The sequence below is a fragment of the Manis javanica genome, chromosome 9 (assembly GCF_040802235.1).
Source record: "Manis javanica isolate MJ-LG chromosome 9, MJ_LKY, whole genome shotgun sequence".
Taxonomy (NCBI): Eukaryota; Metazoa; Chordata; class Mammalia; order Pholidota; family Manidae; genus Manis; species Manis javanica.
In genome coordinates this window covers 31,677,750-31,699,705 of record NC_133164.1, presented here as the reverse complement: position 1 = coordinate 31,699,705, position 21,956 = coordinate 31,677,750, and the positions used below count along the sequence as shown (strand labels likewise).

The window sequence follows — 21,956 nt, the reverse complement described above, 5'->3', positions numbered from 1 at the left end:
GGTATTGTGATCATTTTGAAAATTTACTGATTTTTTAGTTTTTGTTGTTACTGTTACTGTTCTTTAAAATATATCCTGTAGTAACATAGATTTAGACACATTAGCCTCTATTCTTGAAGATGGTTGGTAGAGGTAGATTGGGAAATAGCTAACAGAACTATTTCTGGAAGGAGGGAAGCTGAAAGCAGATTTCCTTTTCCACAGTGTTGTTTTGACTCCGTATCCACATTAAAATGAATACCAGTTAATTAGGAGATTCCTGGGATTGGAGCTGCTACCTTGGAAGCCTTAGCCCATCGCAGAACCCAGAATGACCCCATGGATATTGAAGCTGGAGGAGACAGTTACCACCAGGTGGTGCCAAACTGCAACCCAGGCCCCAGTGGATTTGGAATTGCACAGGGACTCCTAGCCAGCTAGTTGGATAGGCTCATCTTTATCATTTTTCTAGCCTCACAGTAATCCAACCTTACATTTTATGTGGCTGCATCTTTTTGAATCACAATTTCCTCAGTATGGCAGGATTTAACGGTTGTTAGAGTTTATGTCCCACTAGTCTTTTACAAGGTAAATAAATCATGAATTATTTGTTTTGATCTCATGCAACTTACAATAAGGAAAGGATTTTAGTATTTGTTGTTATAAAATAGATTTAGAACAAGTTTACACATTTAAGTGTTTTTGTGTCTGGGCAAATTAATCACTTTCAGCTTACAGAATTGTGTCCAGTACTTTATCAAAGTGTGTTGTTATAAATTGAAATGGCTGAAGTACTTACACTTGCATATTTGTACTTAGTCTCCTAACCTCTTCCCCAGTAAACATTTTTAGAAGAAAGTTAAGTAATAAGATTAGAGAAATATGTTTTTCCTTTGATTTGCTTTTTATACATTAGGAGATATTAAAAGAGTGTCTTTTATTTTCTCTTCATGGAAAAGAAAGATGGAACTCATGCCATCCAGTTTTGGTATCTAGCCCTGAAGTCACACCAGCAGTTTGTAAAGTTAAGGGTTTGAGAAGGAAGAGGAGGAGAGCAGAAGAGAGAAACATTTAAGAAATCCAGAGATAAAGAAAGAAAGAACTTGGGTATTTGGGTACATCAAAAATACCATAGTTGGGATTACAGCGTATTTATGCTTTTGGCAATCTGAGCTAGGTCTCTTGTCTTTTCCTGTATATTATAAGCTGTTTTAAAATGCCAGGTTGGAGCTGTGAGCAATAATAATCTGGTGGTTAGGTTTATTATGTTTAAATAATTTATTTCTTAGGAGGTATTATGTGACTGAAGTGTACTAACACTTTTTATACATGTAGAAGAAAAGCATTTATACCCTAAGCAGCAAATATATTATGAAAGAGATTTGAATCAAAAAACTAAGCTTAATTTCTGGCTCTGTCATTTATAAACTGAGTGAGTATGTTACTTAATATCCCTGAAGCTTAATTCCTCTTTTGTAAAATAAGTTAATAATACTATTTCACAGGGTGGCCTATAAGGTATAAATTAATATATGTAAGAAGTATGTTATACATTATAAGGCTACATATAAATGGTAGTTAATATGATACCTTTTACCTATATGCAGCACCTAAAAAAAGTTCTTGTATCCATTGTGTTGACAATTTTAGTGAAATGAGCATTATATAAAAGCCAACTGATAACATTATGGAATTGTTTATCATCATTGAAAGGCACTATTACAGAATACATAATCATTCTTAAGTATTGAGCCCCATGGCATGTAATTCTTTTTCTTAGATGACACAATACAGGCACGGAGGGTCTGCATGCTATTTGTTTCTGTCTACATTTCTGTATAAAATGGCTAAATTACTTTCTAATTAATACTGTCAGATAATAAAGGAAGGGGAGATAAATTCAGTTGATTATGCAGTTTTTCCAGATAGTTAAACTACCTTAACCTAAAGTAGGTCTCATTATGGTAGATAGAGAAAGAACTAGTCTCATAGTGATACTGTGAAAAGGATAAGGATGAGTTTCATAGAGGTATGTATTATGCTCTTGATGGTGCACTGAATATGGAAATTCAAACTGATTGGCAGTTATTTAAAAGGAGGAAGGTGGGAGAAAGGAGATCCAAAATATGCTTTTAAATACAACAATATGCTTTAGTGTTTTTATTTTCCCACCATATCAACAAATACTATCTTAATCACAATTTACTGTCTTCCAAAAGTATTCAAGAAAAAACTTTAATGACATAAATTTGAAATTTGTGTGGAAACTTGGAGTGATATTAAATGCCTTTGAATCTTGAATCTAAGTTTATTTACAAAGGCTTGTTGAGTATACGTAATGTATTACAATAATGAATTGTAATACAATAAATGAATTGGAACTAGCGTACAGAGGTTCCATTCATCGTTTTTGAAGTATATGTCTTCATTAGTGCTTATACAAACAAACGTCTTCATTCATTTTTTTACGAGACATCTCTATAATTTTTTTAAGTTCTTTAATGGAAAACATAAGCATATTCTACTTAGTCTTTTGAGTTACATTATTCTGAAAGCATATGGCTTACAGATAACTCTAATATCTTAATTTCTCAAATAACTAAATAAAATTTTATTGTTGGCTATCTTTTATTGTTAACTATAATCTTCGTGTCTGTAGAGGATTACCTCATTTGTTCACTGCTTAATTAATATTTATGGATTTCACGGTAGATAGGGTGCTCCAGATATGAGCAGGATGAGTTCAGTTTATGCAAGAGCTTAGATTTATTTGTATTGTATGGTTCATAGGGTGTTGAAGAACACTGGTAAAATAGGATAGGGTCAGATTTTAAGAGGCCCTGCTGTCAGTAGGGAATTCTTGGAGGTTTTATAGTAGAAGTATTCATTTTTTGTAACTGTGCTTGTAATGTGGGCAGATTATGGTTGAAGAGAGCCTGGAGGTGGGGGATTAGTTAGGAAACTATTGCAAAGTTTAGGTGAAGTTCAGAAATGGAAAGAGAGTGAGAACTGAATTTAAAGAATATTTAGGTAATAGGATTGGTAAGACCTGGTGATTGACAGAAAGTGGACATCAGAAATGACTCCAGCTTTTCTATTTTACTAGCCTCAGAGAGAGGGATGATAATGCATGGCCCCTAGCTCAAGATTGCAGACAAGATTTAGTAAGGAAGATAACAATTCCTAATCTTTTACAGATGTGGTAGCTCTGACCAAGCCCAAAAGTACTTGTCTAAGATCACATTTATTACTAGAGAATTTTCACTACTGTGCCCCAGATATCACTCCTCTCAGCCTTAGGGTTCCAGAAGGGCCTTAAACTGCTGAAGCCCTCCAGCTGTTTTACCCAGGGTACGTTTACAAATATTATCATTTTCTTTGTATGTAATAAAAATCTTGGGAAACAATGCTCTAATTATCATTCTCTATATTAATACTTTCATATTTTTAATTTAGATTTTCATATTTAGATAACATACTAATAATAGCTACTATTTAGGTGAGTACCTACTATGCATCAAGTGTTGTGCCATTTATGCACATTATAGAGAGAATTAAATGGGACGTTTCATGAAACTGTATGCATTAATATTCCTGTTTTACAAATGAGGAAACTGAGACACTAAGAAGGTGTGATGCCCGTGATGACAGACTTTTGGCAAACCTAGACGTACCTGTCTCTACAGGGTAACACAGACTCCCATTTTACTGGTCAAGGCTGTGAAAACTGATGAAGGACTTCCCATGAAAACTGTAATTTGAGTGGTAATTTATTTAGAAAATGAATTTGGTCTTTTAATAGAGTTTGCAAACCCCACTCCACAATTGAGGGATGAGTATGGATCATTAGAACTTCGTAAAAGCATTTGTAATTTTGAGAATTAGTGAAGAGCCTTTATTTTCCTTTAAAATGATATCATTTTTTTTAACAGGACCTGTGTGTTGACATTGCTGTGGCCCAGCCTCTCCATGTGTAACTAGAGGCTGTCCTCTCTCTCCTGCTCAATCATACAACTCCAGCGATTCTCCCCTTTGTTTCCTGTATTGGCAGTTTTCTCCATTCTTTCAGATAATTCCAAATTATTGTTACTAACACTCATTTTCTCCCATCTTTAAAAAGAATTTTTAAATCTCTACTTCCCCCTCAAGCCCCTGCTACATTTCTTTGCTCTCCTTTGTGTTGAAATTCCTGCAAAGAGTTTTATATCTCATTCTTTACCCCATTTAAAAATAGTCTACTACCAAGCTTTGGCCCCCAAACCATTCCAACAAAGTTGCTCTTATCTAAGCCCAGATTCTTTCATGTTGCTAAAAATCTGGTGGTCAGGTTCTTAGTTCTCATCTTAACTTGACCTGTCGGCAGTATGTAATACAGTTGACCACTCCCTAATCCTGGAAACACATTCTTTAACTGTTTTCCAGAATACCACTCTTTGATTTTTTCCCTTCCTCACTAGCTGCACTTACTCCTTTTACTGGTCCTTCTCATCTCCTTGACATCTTTTGCACCTGCCTCCATGCATTTATACTTGGTTATCTAGCAAACATCTTAAATTTAATATGTCCAGAAGCAAATTTCTGTCCCTCCAACCCTACTCAACCTTCAGTCTGACCCAGCTCAATTAAAGACAACCTTATTCTACTCGCTCACACCAAAAATTTTGAGGTCGTCTTTAGCCTCTTCTCTCTTTTTCACATTCCGTATTCTCTTCAGCAGATCCTTTAGGTTGTGTCTGCAAAATTTATAATCTCTTACCATCTCATAGATACTACCGTGATCCATGCTACCATTATCTCTTGCCTGAATTACTGCAAGGAGCTCTTATGTGGCCCCTTATCATCCTTCCTTGCCCTTGCCAGTCTGTTCTCAGCACAGTTCCTGTTAAATGTTGGTCAAATTGGACTACTCCTCTGGCTCCCCATCTCATAAGTTTAAATGATTGCAGTGCCCTGTGATAATACATGATCTGCTCCCAGTTACCTCATTTTCATATTACTACTCAATTCTAGTCACTTGCTTAGTCACACTGCTTCCTGTTCCTCTAACTGTTAGGCTAGTTCCCACCTCAGGCCCTTTGTTCTTCCAGTTCCCACTGCTTAAGCCTTCCTGCCTGGATACCCTAGAGCCCTTTTTCCTCACTCCTTCCAGGTGCCCAGATGTCACCTGCTTTCTGATGTTTTACCTGACCATCCTATTTGAAATTGTGAAATCCTTCACCATCTCCCTCCTGCACCTGCTACCTACCAGCCCCCATTTCTGCATTATTTTTCTCCAGAGCATGTAGGAACTACTAACATCCCTTTGGTTTATTTCTACTAGAATTTGATCTCCCTGTTAGTAAGGATTTTCATCTGTTGTTCAGTGCTGAATTTCCATTTACCAACATCTCGTTTGTAGGAAGAGCTAGCAAATATTTGTTGAATAAAAGGATGAATTGGTACTATTGAGAAATAGGTGACTTTGGTTTAGAAAAAAGGCTGTGCAAAAATTTATGCTGAGGTGGATTTTCCCAGGCCAAGCATGGTGGCTGATGTATAGTAGTTACTCAGTTAACCATCCACCAGATTCACCCAGTTTCATTTTAATATATTACTTTTTATTTTATCAGCTGATTTTTAAACCTCAACACATTAATGGATTTTAAACAAGTGTTTGCATTTTGGTGCTTAGATTTATCTTTGTAAATTTTAAAAAAAATATGGTTTGGATTAGATATTTTTCCATTTTCAGTGTAGTTTTCACATCTGTGAAATGAAAAAAAAAATCTGTTTGAGCACCAACTAAAATAAAATGATAGGAAAGTATAGCATGTACAGTCAACAGTAATCTCAAAACCTTTCTGCTCTTAAAATTTCCACTTTGTTCTTTTTGTTATGTCCTATTCATCTACTTTTCAACAACTATCTTAATTAAAGGAAAAATTATTGGTCATTGATAATAAACAGATAATACACTTGTTTCTTTCTGTTTAATGCCATTTTAAAAAGAAAGGCATTAGGTATGGAAATGAGCAGTTTTATGTGTTGTCCAGAATCTGGAGGGAGGAGTGATTAATTCAAATGCTTTCCTATAAAGAAGCTTGTCATATAAATAGCCTTTTTGAATCCCTTTTTGTTCCAATTGTAAATATATATATTCACTTTTATTAAACAAAAATATTTTTACAAGGAAGCAGAAGGAGAATGGATTGCTTGGTTGTGCCTGCTGAGCTCTTCTGACAACCATGTTTTTTTCACTATTCTTGGTAAATTTCAAGTTCTGAGGCTTTAGTAATTTTTTCAGGCTAAGACATGCTCTTGGCATTGCCAGATCCTGATGTGTTCCTATTAGAATTTCAAAGGTTCCTAAGGTTTTTCTCATTCTTCTAACATTTTTCTTATATTTCTCAAGTATAACTTTAGATTTGGTGTATTGGTACCATGAAGTTTATCTTCTAATAGTAAGAAAATAAATTCCATCCTGTACAGATGTCTGTTGTTTTTCTATGTTTTGTACTGAGGTTTTCAGGTCTTGTTTGTGGAATATTTTTGAATAAATTTTACATGGTTGAAATAATCTCTGCACAAATACACAAGATTACATATAAAAGACATCTGTTTTACTGTGAAATTTAATTCCTTTTATTTAAAGAAAATTATTAATAACGTAACTAAGTTCTTATGTGAATGTTATTTAAGTGATGCTATCTCTAAGTTATGAAAGTCCTGGTTTGTGCCTACTTTCTGGCATGATTACTAACAGCACCCTCTTTCATTCTAAAGCTGCCTCAAGTTGAAAAACACATTATTTGTACACTAGTTACAATACTGGGACACTCACCTTTCTACTGCATTTTACATAGGATCTTTTTCTTTTTTCGGCCATCTTTCCTCTCAGTCCATCTCCCACATATGATATAGGATGGATGGGAGAGGTTAGGGTGTGTATATGGGGGATGGAGTTCTTAGGAAACAACATGAAAGATTCATGAACAACAGTCTTGGACAATCAAATGTTAGCTTTTAAAACATTTTTAAGGATGAAATATTTGAATTTTTGTTTGTTAAAACATTTGTTATGTTGGCCAGTTGGCCAACTCCCAACATCTTCCTCTATTATAATTACATTTGATTATATATTCAGTTTGGACTTTTAAAACTTTAGCTTCATTAACTTGTACTTGCAGATAGTTTCTGTGTATTTTTCAAGTTTTTCTTTTGAAGAGCATTTGAATTCCTGCTGTTTGTTCTACAGTTGTATTTTGTTACATTTTCTAATGCATTTAACATTTAAAATGAGTAATTTATTAGTTATATGACAGTAACAGTTTTACCTGTGGCTGGAATAGAGTACATCTGGTATTTATCAAACCAGTCTGTTTGAAAGACCATGGGCCATAAAACAAGTGTATAATATATTCACAATTCTTTCAATACTTACTTTTGATTTAGCATCTATTTGTGCTATGAGATGATCATATAATATAAATCTTAAAGATGGAATTTCCCAAGGAGAAAACTTCTGTGAAACAAAGAGAACCTTGAAGGCAGTATAGTCATGAGGAGCATAGACTCTAGAAGCAACTTTGGTTCACATATGGGTTCCATAGCTTGCTGTATGACCTTAAGCAAATACTGACTTCTCTGTGTTTTAGTCTTCTCCTTTGTAAAATGGAGGTAATGATAACAACTCACACTTTGTGAGGTTGGTGTGAAGATTAAATTTTATTATATGTAAATTGCCTAGAATATTTCCTAACACATGGTAAGCACTATATGTTTGTTATCATCAGTGGAAGAATACATTCAGTCTCTCTCTCTCAGACTTAATTTGAAACATTAAAAGTCAATTGATAATACTAAAGGAAGCATGTCATTCTTAATGTTAAAAGCAATTATGTTTCCTGTTAAAGTAGGCAGGTTGTTTGTTGGGATATGGAAGATAATGGCACCTGATAAGGAAAATAGGTTTACACAAAAATCTTACCAGCACATACCTATGAGTTGACTTATTGGCAGAAACCTCAGCTTCCAGTACTTTCTCCCATTCATTCTGGCTTTCTCTTTTTGAATTCCCTTTTCTCATTTGTCCTTCAAGGTCCAACTTACATGTCAACATTTACTCACCTCTCTCCCTCCAGTTAAAAATAATCAAGTCCTGATCTTGCTTCCCAACTTTAAGCTCTACTACAAAGCCACAGTAATCAAGACAATATGGTACTGGCACTAGAACAGACCCACAGACCAGTGGAACAGAATAGAGAGTCCAGATATTAACCCAAACATATGTGGTCAATTAATATATCATAAAGGAGCCATGAACATACAATGGGGAAATGACAGCCTCTTCAACAGCTGGTGTTAGCAAAACTGGACAGCTACACGTAAAAGAATGAAAGTGGATCACTGTCTAACCCCACACACAAAAGTAAATTTGAAATGGATCAAAGACCTGAATGTAAGTCATGAAACCATAAAACTCTTAGAAAAAAACATAGACAAAAATCTCTTGGACTTAAACATGAGCAACTTCTTCATAAACATATCTCCCCAGGCAAGGGAAACAAAAGCAAAAATGAACAAGTGGGACTACATCAAACTGAAAACTTCTGTACAGCAAAGGACACTACCAATAGGACAAAAAGGCATCCTACAGTATGGGAGAGTATATTCATAAAAGAAAGATCCGGTAAAGGGTTGACATCCAAAATATATAAAGTGCTCATGCACCTCAACAAACAAAAAGCAAATACTCCAATTAAAAAATGGGCAGAGGAGATGAACAGACAGTTCTCCAAAGAAGAAATTCAGATGGCCAACAGACACATGAAAAGATGCTCCACATCACTAGTCATCAGAGAAATGCAGGTTAAAACCACAATGAGATACCACCTCACACCAGTAAGGATCGCCACCATCCAAAAGACAAACAGCAACAAATGTTGGCGAGGATGTGGAGAAAGGGGAACCCTCCTACACTGCTGGTGGGAATGTAAACTAGTTCAACCGTTGTGGAAAGAGTATGGAGGTTCCTCAAAAAATTCAAAATAGAAATATCATTTGACCCAGGAACTCCACTCCTAGAAATTTACCCTAAGAACACAGCAGGCCAGTTTGAAAAAGACAGATGCACCCCTATGTTTATCGCTGCACTATTCACAATAGCCAAGAAATGGAAACAACCTAAGTGTCCATTAGTAGATGAATGGATAAAGAAGGTGTGGTACATATGCACAATGGAATATTATTCAGCCATAAGAAGAAAACAAATCCTACCTTTTGCAACAACATGGATGGAGCTAGAGGGTATTATGCTCAGTGAAATAAGCCAGGCAGAGAAAGACAAGTACCAAATGATTTCACTGTGGAGTATAAGAACAAAGGAAAAACTGAAGGAGCAAAACACTAGAAGACTCACAGAACCCAAGAATGGACTAACAGTTACCAAAGGGAAAAAGACTGGGGAGGACGGGTGGAAAGCGAGGGATAAGCAGTGGGGAGAAAGGGGGCATTATGATTAGCATGAATAATGTGTGTGGGGGCCACAGGGAGGGCTGTACAACAAAAAGAAGACAAGTAGTGATTCTACAACATCTTACTACGCTGATGGACAGTGACTGTAATGGGGAATGTGGGGGCAACTTGGTGATGGGGGGAGTCTTGTAAACATAATGTTCCTCATGTAAATGTAATGATACCAAAATAAAATAATAATAATAATAATCAACTCCTCTTCTTTGTGTCCACAGAATTCATTTATTTCTTAATGTAGCACTAATTAGAGCGAGCTTGAAGATATAGAGTGTGTAGCATGGTGAATGCACTAGTATCCTCTAATCATGCCTCCTCTCATAAACCCTAATGTTAGTTTATTCTGGGTTTTCTTTCATTCCCTGTGACTTGCTTCTATTTCTCATGCCCATTATTGCAAGAAAGGAAATACAGTTAGGGACTGAAGCTCTTCTATCTGCTAACTAAGCATTCATGATTAATAGCATTGTAAATATGGTCTGTTTGGAATTTTGCTACTGAAGTAACTTATAAAATGAGACCGTATTTAAGAAATAAAAATTGTAACCAATTTGTGATGATTAGTACTGACTGAAATGTATAGATCATCTAAGAATGAAAAATATGTATATGTTTAATATACTTTAAGAATTTTATTCAATTATAATACTGAATTTTCATCTTTCAGTTAGTTTAATAATAAAATATTTTTTGACAGTCATTGTAGTCAGGATGATATCAGAAAATAATGACATGCCATTTTGTGAAGTCTACTTTAAAATGCACTTCCACTTAGGATACAAAAGTTGTTTTCTTTTGAATAAGAGTTATCTGTACACCAGATTTTTAAAATTATTTTATTTCTGGCTCATAAACTATTTTACTGATGAATCTTTATTGATTGACATATTTTAAGTTTTAAATTGTTAGCATCAAAATAAAAAGATGGCATTAAGTATTGGTGCAGCAAGTATCACCACTAAGCATTTCTATCCAGTATGTTTCTTGAAATTGTGTGGGTTTTCATGACTTCCTACTGACATTCCCCATGAATAATAAAAAGCAAGTTCTAATATCCAATCCAGTTCTTTATGGGAGAATGGGTGATATCATGTAGAAAACACTCACTTTGGAGTAAGACATAGATAATTGGGCTCAAATTATGGCTTTAACACTTAGACTGTGTGACTCAGTGCTAGGTGCTTAAGCTCTGTGAATTTCAGTTTACTCAGCTACAAGGTTAGAAAATACATCATAAGGGATATGTAGGGATTAAGTAAGCAACATCCTTTTTGTTATGCTCTATTTGATAAGTCTGTTAGAGAAAACTTTTTTTTTATTGACCCTCAGAAACTTTAACAGTTACCTTTCTTAATCCAAACTTCCACTTTGATTATAAAACATAACAAGATTTGATCTTTGAAGCTCATATCTGACTATATCAGATCCTAATTACTCACTGTTGTTACATTCCCACCTGTTGTACGTTCCTCTTAACTGTCACGAAAAGTATCTTTCTGTCAGTTCCAGTTCCTGCTATCATCACTACTGCAAGTGGTGACTTACCTAATATTCTGGCCTCTTACATCCTTGAGCCGTGCATGAATATTGACCTTTGTCTCATCACTACCTTTACCTGCTCCATTGGTCACACCCTGGATCTTGTTATCAATTAAAATTCTATCATGGAAAGCACTATTCTACTCTGACTCACCATTCTCCAGCAGCAGTCTCTAGTCTTCCATCTTGCTTGCTCAACTACTTCCACTTAACCTGTTAGTCATTTTGTCAGGCCTTCATGTCCTTTGTTCTTTCTACTTTCTCCTCATCTGTTAGCCCTTCTGTGTTCCCTTTACTTCCCTCCCTCTGCAAGTGAGATCCCAAGGTCCATCAGTTCAGCTGTTCTCTTGCTCCTATCCCAGACTGCATTCCTATTTTGATACTTGTGATCTCTATGTAATAACTTTCACTTAAAATATTTAATAGAACATTTTTTAACTTCTCAAAACTTCAGTTTTCTTGTAGATAATATGCAATTATACCTACTGCATTAGATTATAGTAAGGATTAAACAAGGTACTATGTATACAGACTGATTAGCCTACCTTCAGCCCACATGGTAACATTTATTGGTAGATCATGTTTGCACCTACACTGCTACATGCTCCACAGAGACTCTCCAAGACCAGCAAATTCATGTAATACACACTTTGGGTCAACAACCTCTAGTGGGTCCTGAGATGGTCAGATACTCCAATTCCAAGCAAGCACATTTATGAATCTTTAAAAAATGGATACTTACAAATCTGAATAACTGAATATTTGTTAAACTTCAGAAATCTCCGAGAAGCAAGGGATAATGCAGTAGCTGAAAAGGACCGAGCAGTGATGGCTGCAAAGGATGCTTCAGAAAAACATGATCAGCTCTTAGACAGGTAAGCATCCTGGAAATACAAATTTCAAAACTTTTCACATTTTGTTCCTGTAAATTTTTCTTTTAGAAAATATATTATTAATGGAAATAAAATTTTCATTTAAATTGGTGTCTGATTTACATGCATTATTTTTGTAATATGTAATTATTGCATATACTGGCCTGAGATAGAGCAAGTCAGTCATCCTAGAGAGTTTCCTTATACCCCTTTTGTCCATCTCAACTACTACCCCTCCAGAGACAAATACTTTCTGATTTCTGCTACCATAGTTTAGTTTTGCTCTTCCTGGACTAGAAATAAAGGGGAATCATATAGTATGTACTCTCTTGTGTCTGGCTTCTTCATTGAACATTATATGTTTTCATCCATTTTGTTATTGTATAAGTAGTTCATTCCTTACTATTGTTGAGTAAGAATATGCCAATTTGTTTATTCATTCTATCGATGTCAAATGTCACATGTCGATGAATATTTAGATTGCTTCCAGTTTGGACCTACTATAAGTAAAGGTGCTATGACAATTTTTATACAACCTTTTGTGGGCATATGTTTTTATTTCTCCAGGATGTATACCTAAGAGTACAATGGCTAATCATAGGGTAGATGAATGTTTCACTTTGAAGAACTTGCCAAACTTAACTCTAAAGTGGTTGTACTATTGTATACTCCCCAGCTCATTTTCTAAAAATTCGTATGTTCTGGTTCATTTATGTTGGCAAAAGAAGAAGAAAAAGAATGATTTGTCTTTAATTTATGAATAAAAAAGCATAATTATTTTAATAACCTAAAGAAAAGGAAAATCACTGATGAGTATTAAGGTAAATACCATTAACTCCTTGAAAACCCTAAAATTTCAGTGATACAACTACATGCAGAGTAAAGAGTGATTACCTTTTTATTTAATTTTTTTATTTTGAAATAATGTCAGAAAAGTTGCTACAATAATACAGAAAGTTTCCATATGCCTTTCACATACTGATAAACTTTGAAGATAGACTTAATAGGCCTTTTAATTGTTAAAGACTTATAGATTAATTTGTGGTTTAATAACACCAATCAAAAGTACAAATGTACATTTCTCTAGACCTAGGACTGTAAGGTACTATCTTACAGAATTTCTCACTAGGTACAAAATTATATATATATGCCAACTTATATATATCATAGGTTGCAGTCACAAAACATTGAAAACACCCCAATGTCCATGCCATTTAGGCAGTGGTTAGAATAAGTTACAATATATAGATAAAGTTAGAATACAGCATTTGGCTGTACAAGGGGAGTGAAATAGCTTATATTGTGACAAGGAAAAATCTTCAAAATATGTTGGGTGAACAAAGGAAAGGTGCAGAACCTGTATATATGATAGCACCAACATAATATACGCACCAACTTTTTTCACCCAGGCTATACAGCATACATATGTTATGATGTCATTTGTATATAAATTGAGAACAAAGCAATATATATGGTATATTTTATATCCCTTAATAATACTCCTGTAGGACAATGGGAATGAGTAAAAGGAGCAAACAAATAACTTGTTTTTCATAAAGGAGAGTAAGGTGGTAAATCTTGCAGCTATTGAATACAGACTAGTAGGTCTGTTACACATCATATTTTGATCATTTATAATATACTTCAGCATAATGATTTCCTGCAATCTTGTGTAAACTTTAAGTAAATTACTTAATTTTTATAAAACTTAGTATTTTCATCGTCAGTGATGACAGTTTCAACCTTTCAGGGGTTTTTTCAGGCTTAGATATGATAAATGTAAGTGTATGGGTTAGATTATGCTCAATAAGTAGCTATGCTTGTAGTGGATTTGTAAGATTGCTCTTAGAGGAAGCAAGAATGATCAAGATTTAGTATGGGTCCTCTAAGAATAAGTCAAAGCAGACTACAGTTCCATTTTTAATAGGGATATTACACTAGTAAAGCATAGAAATGAAGTGAATGTACAAGTGATTATAAACAAGATGAGGAAAATATGGGCACAATTCATAGTTAAGTAAATGGATTAGTAACTTGAAGAACTTTCTCCAAATGTTTTTAGAGAATAATTAGTGATCAAGAGGTAGGTTTATCATGGCCATCTGCAATAGTTTGCAGTATTGTATTACTACATTTAGTACTGTATTTCTACATTTTTGTCAGTGATTTGAGTAAAATTAAAAACACCTTATATAGCAAATTTGAAAAGCTATAAAGCAGAGAAAAATAAATAAATTAAATTACAGAATGAGGATCCAAAAAGATCTTTTCGGGCAAAATTAATGAGCTGAATGAAACTTAATGAATAAATAAAAGATCATGCACTTAGGTCCAGAATATGCATGCTATTAGTATAGGCTTGGGATTGAAATGTTAAAATGACTTGGAAGATTTCAATATGCAGATATTATCCTACAGTAATAGGAGTTATATCTAAAATGTGATTGGTGATTACCTTATGTATAGATACATTTTGGAATCTGGAGCAGCCAAGCCTTAAACCTAAGGTCTTAAGAGGAAATTGATCAAAACTGTGAAAAGACTCAAAAGTGTCTTATTAGGGTCCTATGGTAACTGTCTGTAAATACTTAAAGAGTTCTTATGTGAACAATCTGGTTTTCTCAGTTGGTAAAACCTAACATAGTAGAATTGGGACCAGTAGGTAAACATTACAAGAAAGAATTTATTTTCTGATAGGGTTTTTCAAAATGTCTTAGCATCTAATATGTTCTCCATCAGTAGAAGTGTTAAGATACCAGATGGCCAAGCATTCAGGAGGAATATACTTAGGGCGGTTGAAGCATCGGGTGTGCACCTTGATGGGTTTGAAGTCCTTTTTGATTCTGACAACAGCTCAGAAGAGTTAATAAACTGGTTAAGTTACTGTACAAAAAGAATGGTGAGGCACTATTTTTTAAATCTGTGCACTTCACTTTTACTATTTTTCAAAAATAAAAACTAAGTTCTTAGGACTATTATTTGAAATGGACACTTTTTTAAAATCTGAAATTCTTTTGAGTGTAGAAAGCCTAGCAGTATTTGAACTCATGTATATTTCAAGAATATAATGTATATTTTTGTATATAGTGAAGCCCAAGGAAAAATATTTTTTGCTTTATTTTTCAAAATACTCATATACATGATTCTGACTTCCTTTGTGTCAAAATTGGAATAAACAAATGTGTTTCAGTCTTTAGATGGATTGTGATTTCCCTGTATCGTGCTGAGGTTAGGCCTCAAACATGCCTATACGCAATTTTCTAATCAGGTATAATTAGCCCCAACTTTTTCATTTATGTGAAAAGTTTTTCTTTATCAAATGCCTCATTTAATGATTAAATAAGTTGTTATTATAAAGAGAACTATAAGGAAGTGGTCTGCCACTTTCAGACATGAATGAAAAAGGCTTTTTACTCAAGGACTTGAACTTTTATAAAAGAATGGACTTTTCACAGGCATATAAAAGGCCTACGTTGGTCCCAATTCAAGGTCAACAATTTTTTTTTTTTTGAGAGGGCATCTCTCATATTTATTGAGCAAATGGTTGTTAACAACAATAAAATTCAGTATAGGGGGGTCAATGCTCAATGTATAATCATTAATCCATCTCAAGCCTAATTCTCGTCAGTCTCCAATCTTCTGAAGCATAACGAACAAGTTCTTACATGGTGAACGAATTCTTACATAGTGAATAAATTCTTACATGGTGAACAGTACAAGGGCATTCATCACAGAAACTTTCAGTTTTGATCACGCATTATGACCTATAAACAATCAGGTCAAATATGAATATTCATTTGATTTTTGTACTTGATTTATATGTTGATCCCACATTTCTCCCTCTATTATTATTATTATTTTTATTTTTAATAAAATGCTGAAGTGGTAGGTAGATGCAAGATAAAGGTAGAAAACATAGTTTAGTGCTGTAAGAGAGCAAATGTAGATGATCAGATGATCAGGTGTGTGCCTATGGACTATAAATCCAGGCTAGACAAGGGCAGTAAGACATCCACGGATGCAGAAGATTTCTCTCAAAGCAGAGGGGGTGAGGTTCTGAGCCTCACCTCTGTTGATCCCCAAGTTCTCACCTGATGGCCCCCCTACGACTGTGCCTGTCTTAGGTTGTTCCTCCCTTGAGGAATCTTACCCGTCTCTGGCTAACCAGTCCTCTTCCGGGCCATACAGGGAAATGTAAAGTTGGTAAGTGAGAGAGAAGCCATATTGTTTGAAAAGGTTAGCTTTTTACTTCTTTGCAGATTTATGCCCTGTGGCTTCTATGCCCAGCACTTGTCTCGAGGTATCTTTACCACCTGGAGGAATTATGATACTCGATAAATTCGATATGAGGCACGAATTCTATTTAAGGGTTGTAATTAGGGAGGAAGAAGAAAAGCTATAGATGTAGCATATGGAAGGAAACATGGGAGGATTGATTATTTCTTTGACATATCTTCTTGTAGAGTACCTTAAGTATGTATAGGTTTTAAACTACTAACTAATTTGCACACACATATTAACATAATAGCAATACGGTGACATAAACAAAGCAAATCTATAATTACCATCCATCTCCAGTGAAGCCAAGAAAACCATTTAGGCACCCTAGGCATTTGTGAAAATTTGTCTATGATATGATGGATATTGTCCAACTGTACTTGAACAGTCTGAAAGAAATCAGACAAATTAAAGCAGCCCATTTCTGGGATCTGTTCACATCCTATATGTTCCTTTAACCGTAGATAGTCTATAGTCATGAGATTTTGGAGTGCTACAACTTGCACCCCTCCCAACTCCTGGTTGAGTTCCAACAGTACAGATCCGGTCAAATTCGTTCTCTCACTGTATGCACATGCCAGCCTAGACATATCCCTCCTCATTCCAATGGCAAGTCCAGGAGACGGTGGGCTGGATGCAGCCACAACCGCAGCATCGTCCGGATCCCTGTGGAGGCTTTTTGATGATCATCCCCCGGCACGAGTCCTCCAGAGAGTGCTGATGCCGGAAGCTCCTCCTCATATCGTATCTTAGTTCATTTTCTGGGTATCCAAGCTAGGCCTTGATCTTCTACATAGAAACAAACAGACCCTTTGCCCACACTTTGACATGCCCTCTATACCACTGTGCAGAACTCATTGGAGGTCAGCACACAGTAACTGCTTTTTTTTTTTATTATTATTAAGAGAAAGGAATATTATCAGAAAAGAGTACCTCCATAGCTGATCATCTGACACCCTTTAAGTGATCAACATTAAGGATATTTAAAGCATGCGTTGATCATTGATTTACCAATAGTTTTATCCTATCAAGGTGTAATCCCCCTTTTCTTTCTTTCTTTCTTTTTTTTTTTTTTTTTAATTTTTAATCTACACTTACATGAAGAATACTATGTTTACTATGCTCTCCCCTATATCAGGTCCTCCCTAACAACCACATTACGGTTACTGTCCATCAGCTTAGCAAAATGTTGTAGAGTCACTACTTGTCCTCTCTGTATTGTGCAGCCCATCCTCCTCTTTCTCCCTCCCCCCCATGCATGCTAATCTTAATACCCCCCTTCTTCTTCCCCCCCTTATCCCTCCCTGCCCACCCATCCTCCCCAGTTCCTTTCCCTTTGGTACCTGTTAGTCCATTTTTGGGTTCTGTAATTCCGCTGCTGTTTTGTTCCTTCAGTTTTTCCTTTGTTCCTATACTCCTCAGATGAGTGAAATCATTTGGTATTTCTCTTTCTCCACTTGGCTTATTTCACTGAGCATAATACTCTCCAGCTCCATCCATGTTGCTGCAAATGGTTGGATTTTTCCACTTCTTATGGCTGAGTAGTATTCCATTGTGTATATGTACCACATCTTCTTTATCCATTCATCTACCGATGGACATTTAGGTTGCTTCCAATTCTTGGCTACTGTAAATAGTGCTGCGATAAACATAGGGGTGCATCTGTCTTTCTCAAACTTGATTGCTGCGTTCTTAGGGTAAATTCCTAGGAGTGGAATTCCTGGGTCAAATGGTAGGTCTATTTTGAGCATTTTGATGAACCTCCGTACTGCTTTCCACAATGGTTGAATTAATTTACATTCCCACCAGCAGTGTAGGAGGGTTCCCCTTTCTCCACAGCCTCGCCAACATTTGTTGTTGTTTGTCTTTTGGATGGCAGCTATCCTTACTGGTGTGAGGTGATACCTCATTGTAGTTTTAATTTGCATTTCTCTGATAATTAGCGATGTGGAGCATCTTTTCATGTGTCTCTTGGCCATCTGTATTTCTTTTTTGGAGAACTGTCTGTTCAGTTCCTCTGCCCATTTTTTAATTGGGTTATTTGTTTTTTGTTTGTTGAGGTGTGTGAGCTCTTTATATATTCTGGACGTCAAGCCTTTATCGGATCTGTCATTTTCAAATATATTCTCCCATACTGTAGGGTTCCTTTTTGTTCTATTGATGGTGTCTTTCGATGTACAGAAGCTTTTCAGCTTAATGTAGTCCCACTTGCTCATTTTTGCTTTTGTTTTCCTTGCCGGGGAGATATGTTCAAGAAGAGGTCACTCATGTTTATGTCTAAGAGGTTTTTGCCTATGTTTTTTTCTAAGAGTTTAATGGTTTCATGACTTACATTCAGGTCTTTGATCCATTTTGAGTTTACCTTTGTATATGGGGTGAGACAATGGTCCAGTTTCATTCTCCTACATGTAGCTGTCCAGTTTTGCCAGCACCATCTGTTGAAGAGAGTGTCATTTTGCCATTGTATGTCCATGGCTCCTTTATCAAATATTAATTGACCATATATGTTTGGGTTAATTTCTGGAGTCTCTAATCTGTTCCACTGGTCTGTGGCTCTGTTCTAGTGCCAGTACCAAATTGTCTTGGTTACTATGGCTTTGTAGTAGAGCTTGAAGTTGGGGAGTGAGATCCCCCCTACTTTATTCTTCTTTTTCAGTATTGCTTTGGCTATTCGGGGTCTTTGGTGTTTCCATATGAATTTTTGAATTATTTGTTCCAATTCATTGAAGAATGTTGCTGGTAATTTGATAGGGATTGCATCAAATCTGTATATTGCTTTGGGCAGGATGGCCATTTTGACGATATTAATTCTTCCTAGCCATGAGCATGGGATGAGTTTCCATTTATTAGTGTCCCCTTTAATTTCTCTTAAGAGTGACTTGTAGTTTTCAGAGTATAAGTCTTTCACTTCTTTGGTTAGGTTTATTCCTAGGTATTTTATTCTTTTTGATGCAATGGTGAATGGAATTGTTTTTCTGATTTCTCTTTCTATTGATTCATTGTTAGTGTATAGGAAAGCTACAGATTTATGTGTGTTAATTTTGTATCCTGCAACTTTGCTGTATTCCGATATCAGTTCTAGTAGTTTTGGAGTGGAGTCTTTAGGGTTTTTTATGTACAGTATCATATCATCTGCAAATAGTGACAGTTTAACTTCTTCTTTACCAATCTGGATTCCTTGTATTTCTTTGTTTTGTCTGATTGCCATGGCTAGGACCTCCAGTACTATGTTAAATAACAGTGGGGAGAGTGGGCATCCCTGTCTGGTTACCGATCTCAGAGGAAATGCTTTCAGCTTCTCGCTGTTCAGTATAATGCTGGCTGTGGGTTTTTCATATGTGGCCTTTATTATGTTGAGGTACTTGCCCTCTATTCCCATTTTGCTGAGAGTTTTTATCATGAATGGATGTTGAATTTTGTCAAATGCTTTTTCAGCATCTATGGAGATGATCATGTGGTTTTTGTCTTTCTTTTTGTTGATGTGGTGGATGATGTTGATGGGTTTTCGAATGTTGTACCATCCTTGTATCCCTGAGATGAACCCCACTTGGTCATGGTGTATGATCCTTTTGATATACTGTTGAATTCTGTTTGCTAATATTTTATTGAGTATTTTTGCATCTACATTCATCAGGGATATTGGTCTGTAGTTGTCTTTCTCAGTGGGGTCTTTGCCTGGTTTTGGTATTAGGGTGATGTTGGCTTCATAGAATGAGTTTGGGAGTATTCCCTCTTCTTCTATTTTGTGGAAGACTTTAAGGAGAATGGGTATTATGTCTTCTCTGTGTGTCTGATAAAATTCCGAGGTAAATCCGTCCGGCCCCGGGGTTTTGTTCTTGGGTAGTTTTTTGATTACCGTTTCAATTTCTTTGCTCGTAATTGGTTTGTTTAACTTTTGTGTTTCTTCCTTGGTCAGTCTTGGAAGGTTGTATTTTTCTAGGAAGTTGTCCATTTCTCCTAGGTTTTCCAGCTTGTTGGCATATAGGTTTTCATAGTAGTCTTTAATAATTCTTTGTATTTCTGTGGAGTCTGTCGTGATTTTTCCATTCTCATTTCTGATTATGTTGATGTGTGTTGATTCTCTTTTTCTCTTTATAAGTTGGGCTAGAGGCTTATCTATTTTGTTTATTTTCTCGAAGAACCAGCTCTTGGTTTCATTGATTTTTTCTATTGTTTTATTCTTCTCAATTTTGTTTATTTCTTCTCTGATCTTTATTATGTCCCTCCTTCTGCTGACTTTAGGCCTCATTTGTTCTTCTTTTTCCAGTTTTGATAATTGTGATGTCAGACTATTCATTTGGGATTGTTCTTCCTTCTTCAAGTGTGCCTGGATTGCTATATACTTTCCTCTTAAGACTGCTTTCGCTGCGTCCCACAGAAGTTGGGGCTTAGTGTTGTTGTTGTCATTTGTTTCTATATATTCCTTGATCTCTATTTTGATTTGTTCATTGATCCATTGATTATTTAGTAGCATGTTGTTAAGCCTCCATGTGTTTGTGAGCCTTTTTGTTTTCTTTGTAGAATTTATTTCTACTTTTATACCTTTGTGGTCTGAAAAATTGGTTGGTAGAATTTCAATATTTTGGAATTTACTGAGGCTCTTTTTGTGAGCTAGTATGTGGTCTATTCTGGAGAATGTTCCATGTGTACTTGAGAAGAATGTATATCCTGTTGCTTTTGGATGTAGAGTTCTATAGATGTCTATTAGGTCCGTCTGTTCTAGTGTGTTGTTCAGTGCCTGTGTGTCCTTACTTATTTTCTGCCCAGTGGATCTATCCTTTGGGGTGAGTGGTGTGTTGAAGTCTCCTACAATGAATGCATTGCAGTCTATTTCCCTCTTTAGTTCTGTTAGTATTTGCTTCACATATGCTGGTGCTCCTGTATTGGGTGCATATATATTTAGAATGGTTATATCCTCTTGTTGGACTGAGCCCTTTATCATTATGTAGTATCCATCTTTATCTCTTGTTACTTTCTTTGTTTTGAATTCTATTTTGTCTGATATTAGTACTGCAACCCCTGCTTTCTTCTCACTGTTGTTTGCCTGAAATATGTTTTTCCATCCCTTGACTTTTAGTCTTTGCTTATCTTTGGGTTTAAGGTGAGTTTCTTATAAGCAGCATATAGATGGGTCTTGCTTTTTTATCCATTCTATTACTCTCTGTCTTTTGATTGGTGTATTCAGTCCATTTACATTTAGGGTGACAATTGAGAGATATGTACTTATTGTCATTGCAGGCTTTATATTCGTGGTTACCAAAGGTTCAAGGTTAGCTTCTTTAGTATCTTACTGCCTAACTTAGTTCGCTTATTGAGCTGTTATATACACTGTCTGGAGATTCTTTTCTTCTCTCCCTTCTTATTCCTCCTCCTCCATTCTTCATATGTTGTGTGTTTTGTTCTGTGCTCTTTTTAGGGGTGCTCCCATCTAGAGCAGTCCCTGTAGGATGCCCTGTAGAGGTGGTTTGTGGGAAGCAAATTCCCTCAACTTTTGCTTGTCTGGGAATTGTTTAATCCTGCCATCATATTTAAATGATAGTCGTGCTGGATACAGTGTCCTTGGTTCAGGGCCCTTCTGTTTCATTGCATTAAGTATATCATGCCATTCTCTTCTGGCCTGTAGGGTTTCTGTCGAGAAGTCTGATGTTAGCCTGATGGGTTTTCCTTTATAGATGACCTTTTTCTCTCTAGCTGCCTTTAAAACTCTTTCCTTGTCCTTAATCCTTGCCATTTTATTTACTGTGTGTCTTGGTGTTGTCCTCCTTGGATCCTTTCTGT

General features: G+C 35.7%; 1 protein-coding gene across 9 annotated transcripts in view; it reads left to right on the top strand.

Moving 5' to 3' along the window:
- PIBF1 (progesterone immunomodulatory binding factor 1) overlaps positions 1-21,956 on the top strand; it is a 221,404-nt gene that overhangs the window by 65,983 nt on the left and 133,465 nt on the right. For all 9 annotated transcript variants that reach the window (XR_012121049.1, XM_037010311.2, XM_037010310.2 and 6 more), the window contains exon 10: positions 11,805-11,903. Coding sequence is in view for 8 of the 9 variants with exons in the window: in XM_037010311.2 (XP_036866206.2) it covers positions 11,805-11,903 (99 nt within the window). In the remaining variant the exon portion in view is untranslated. The remainder of the gene's footprint in view (positions 1-11,804; positions 11,904-21,956) is intronic.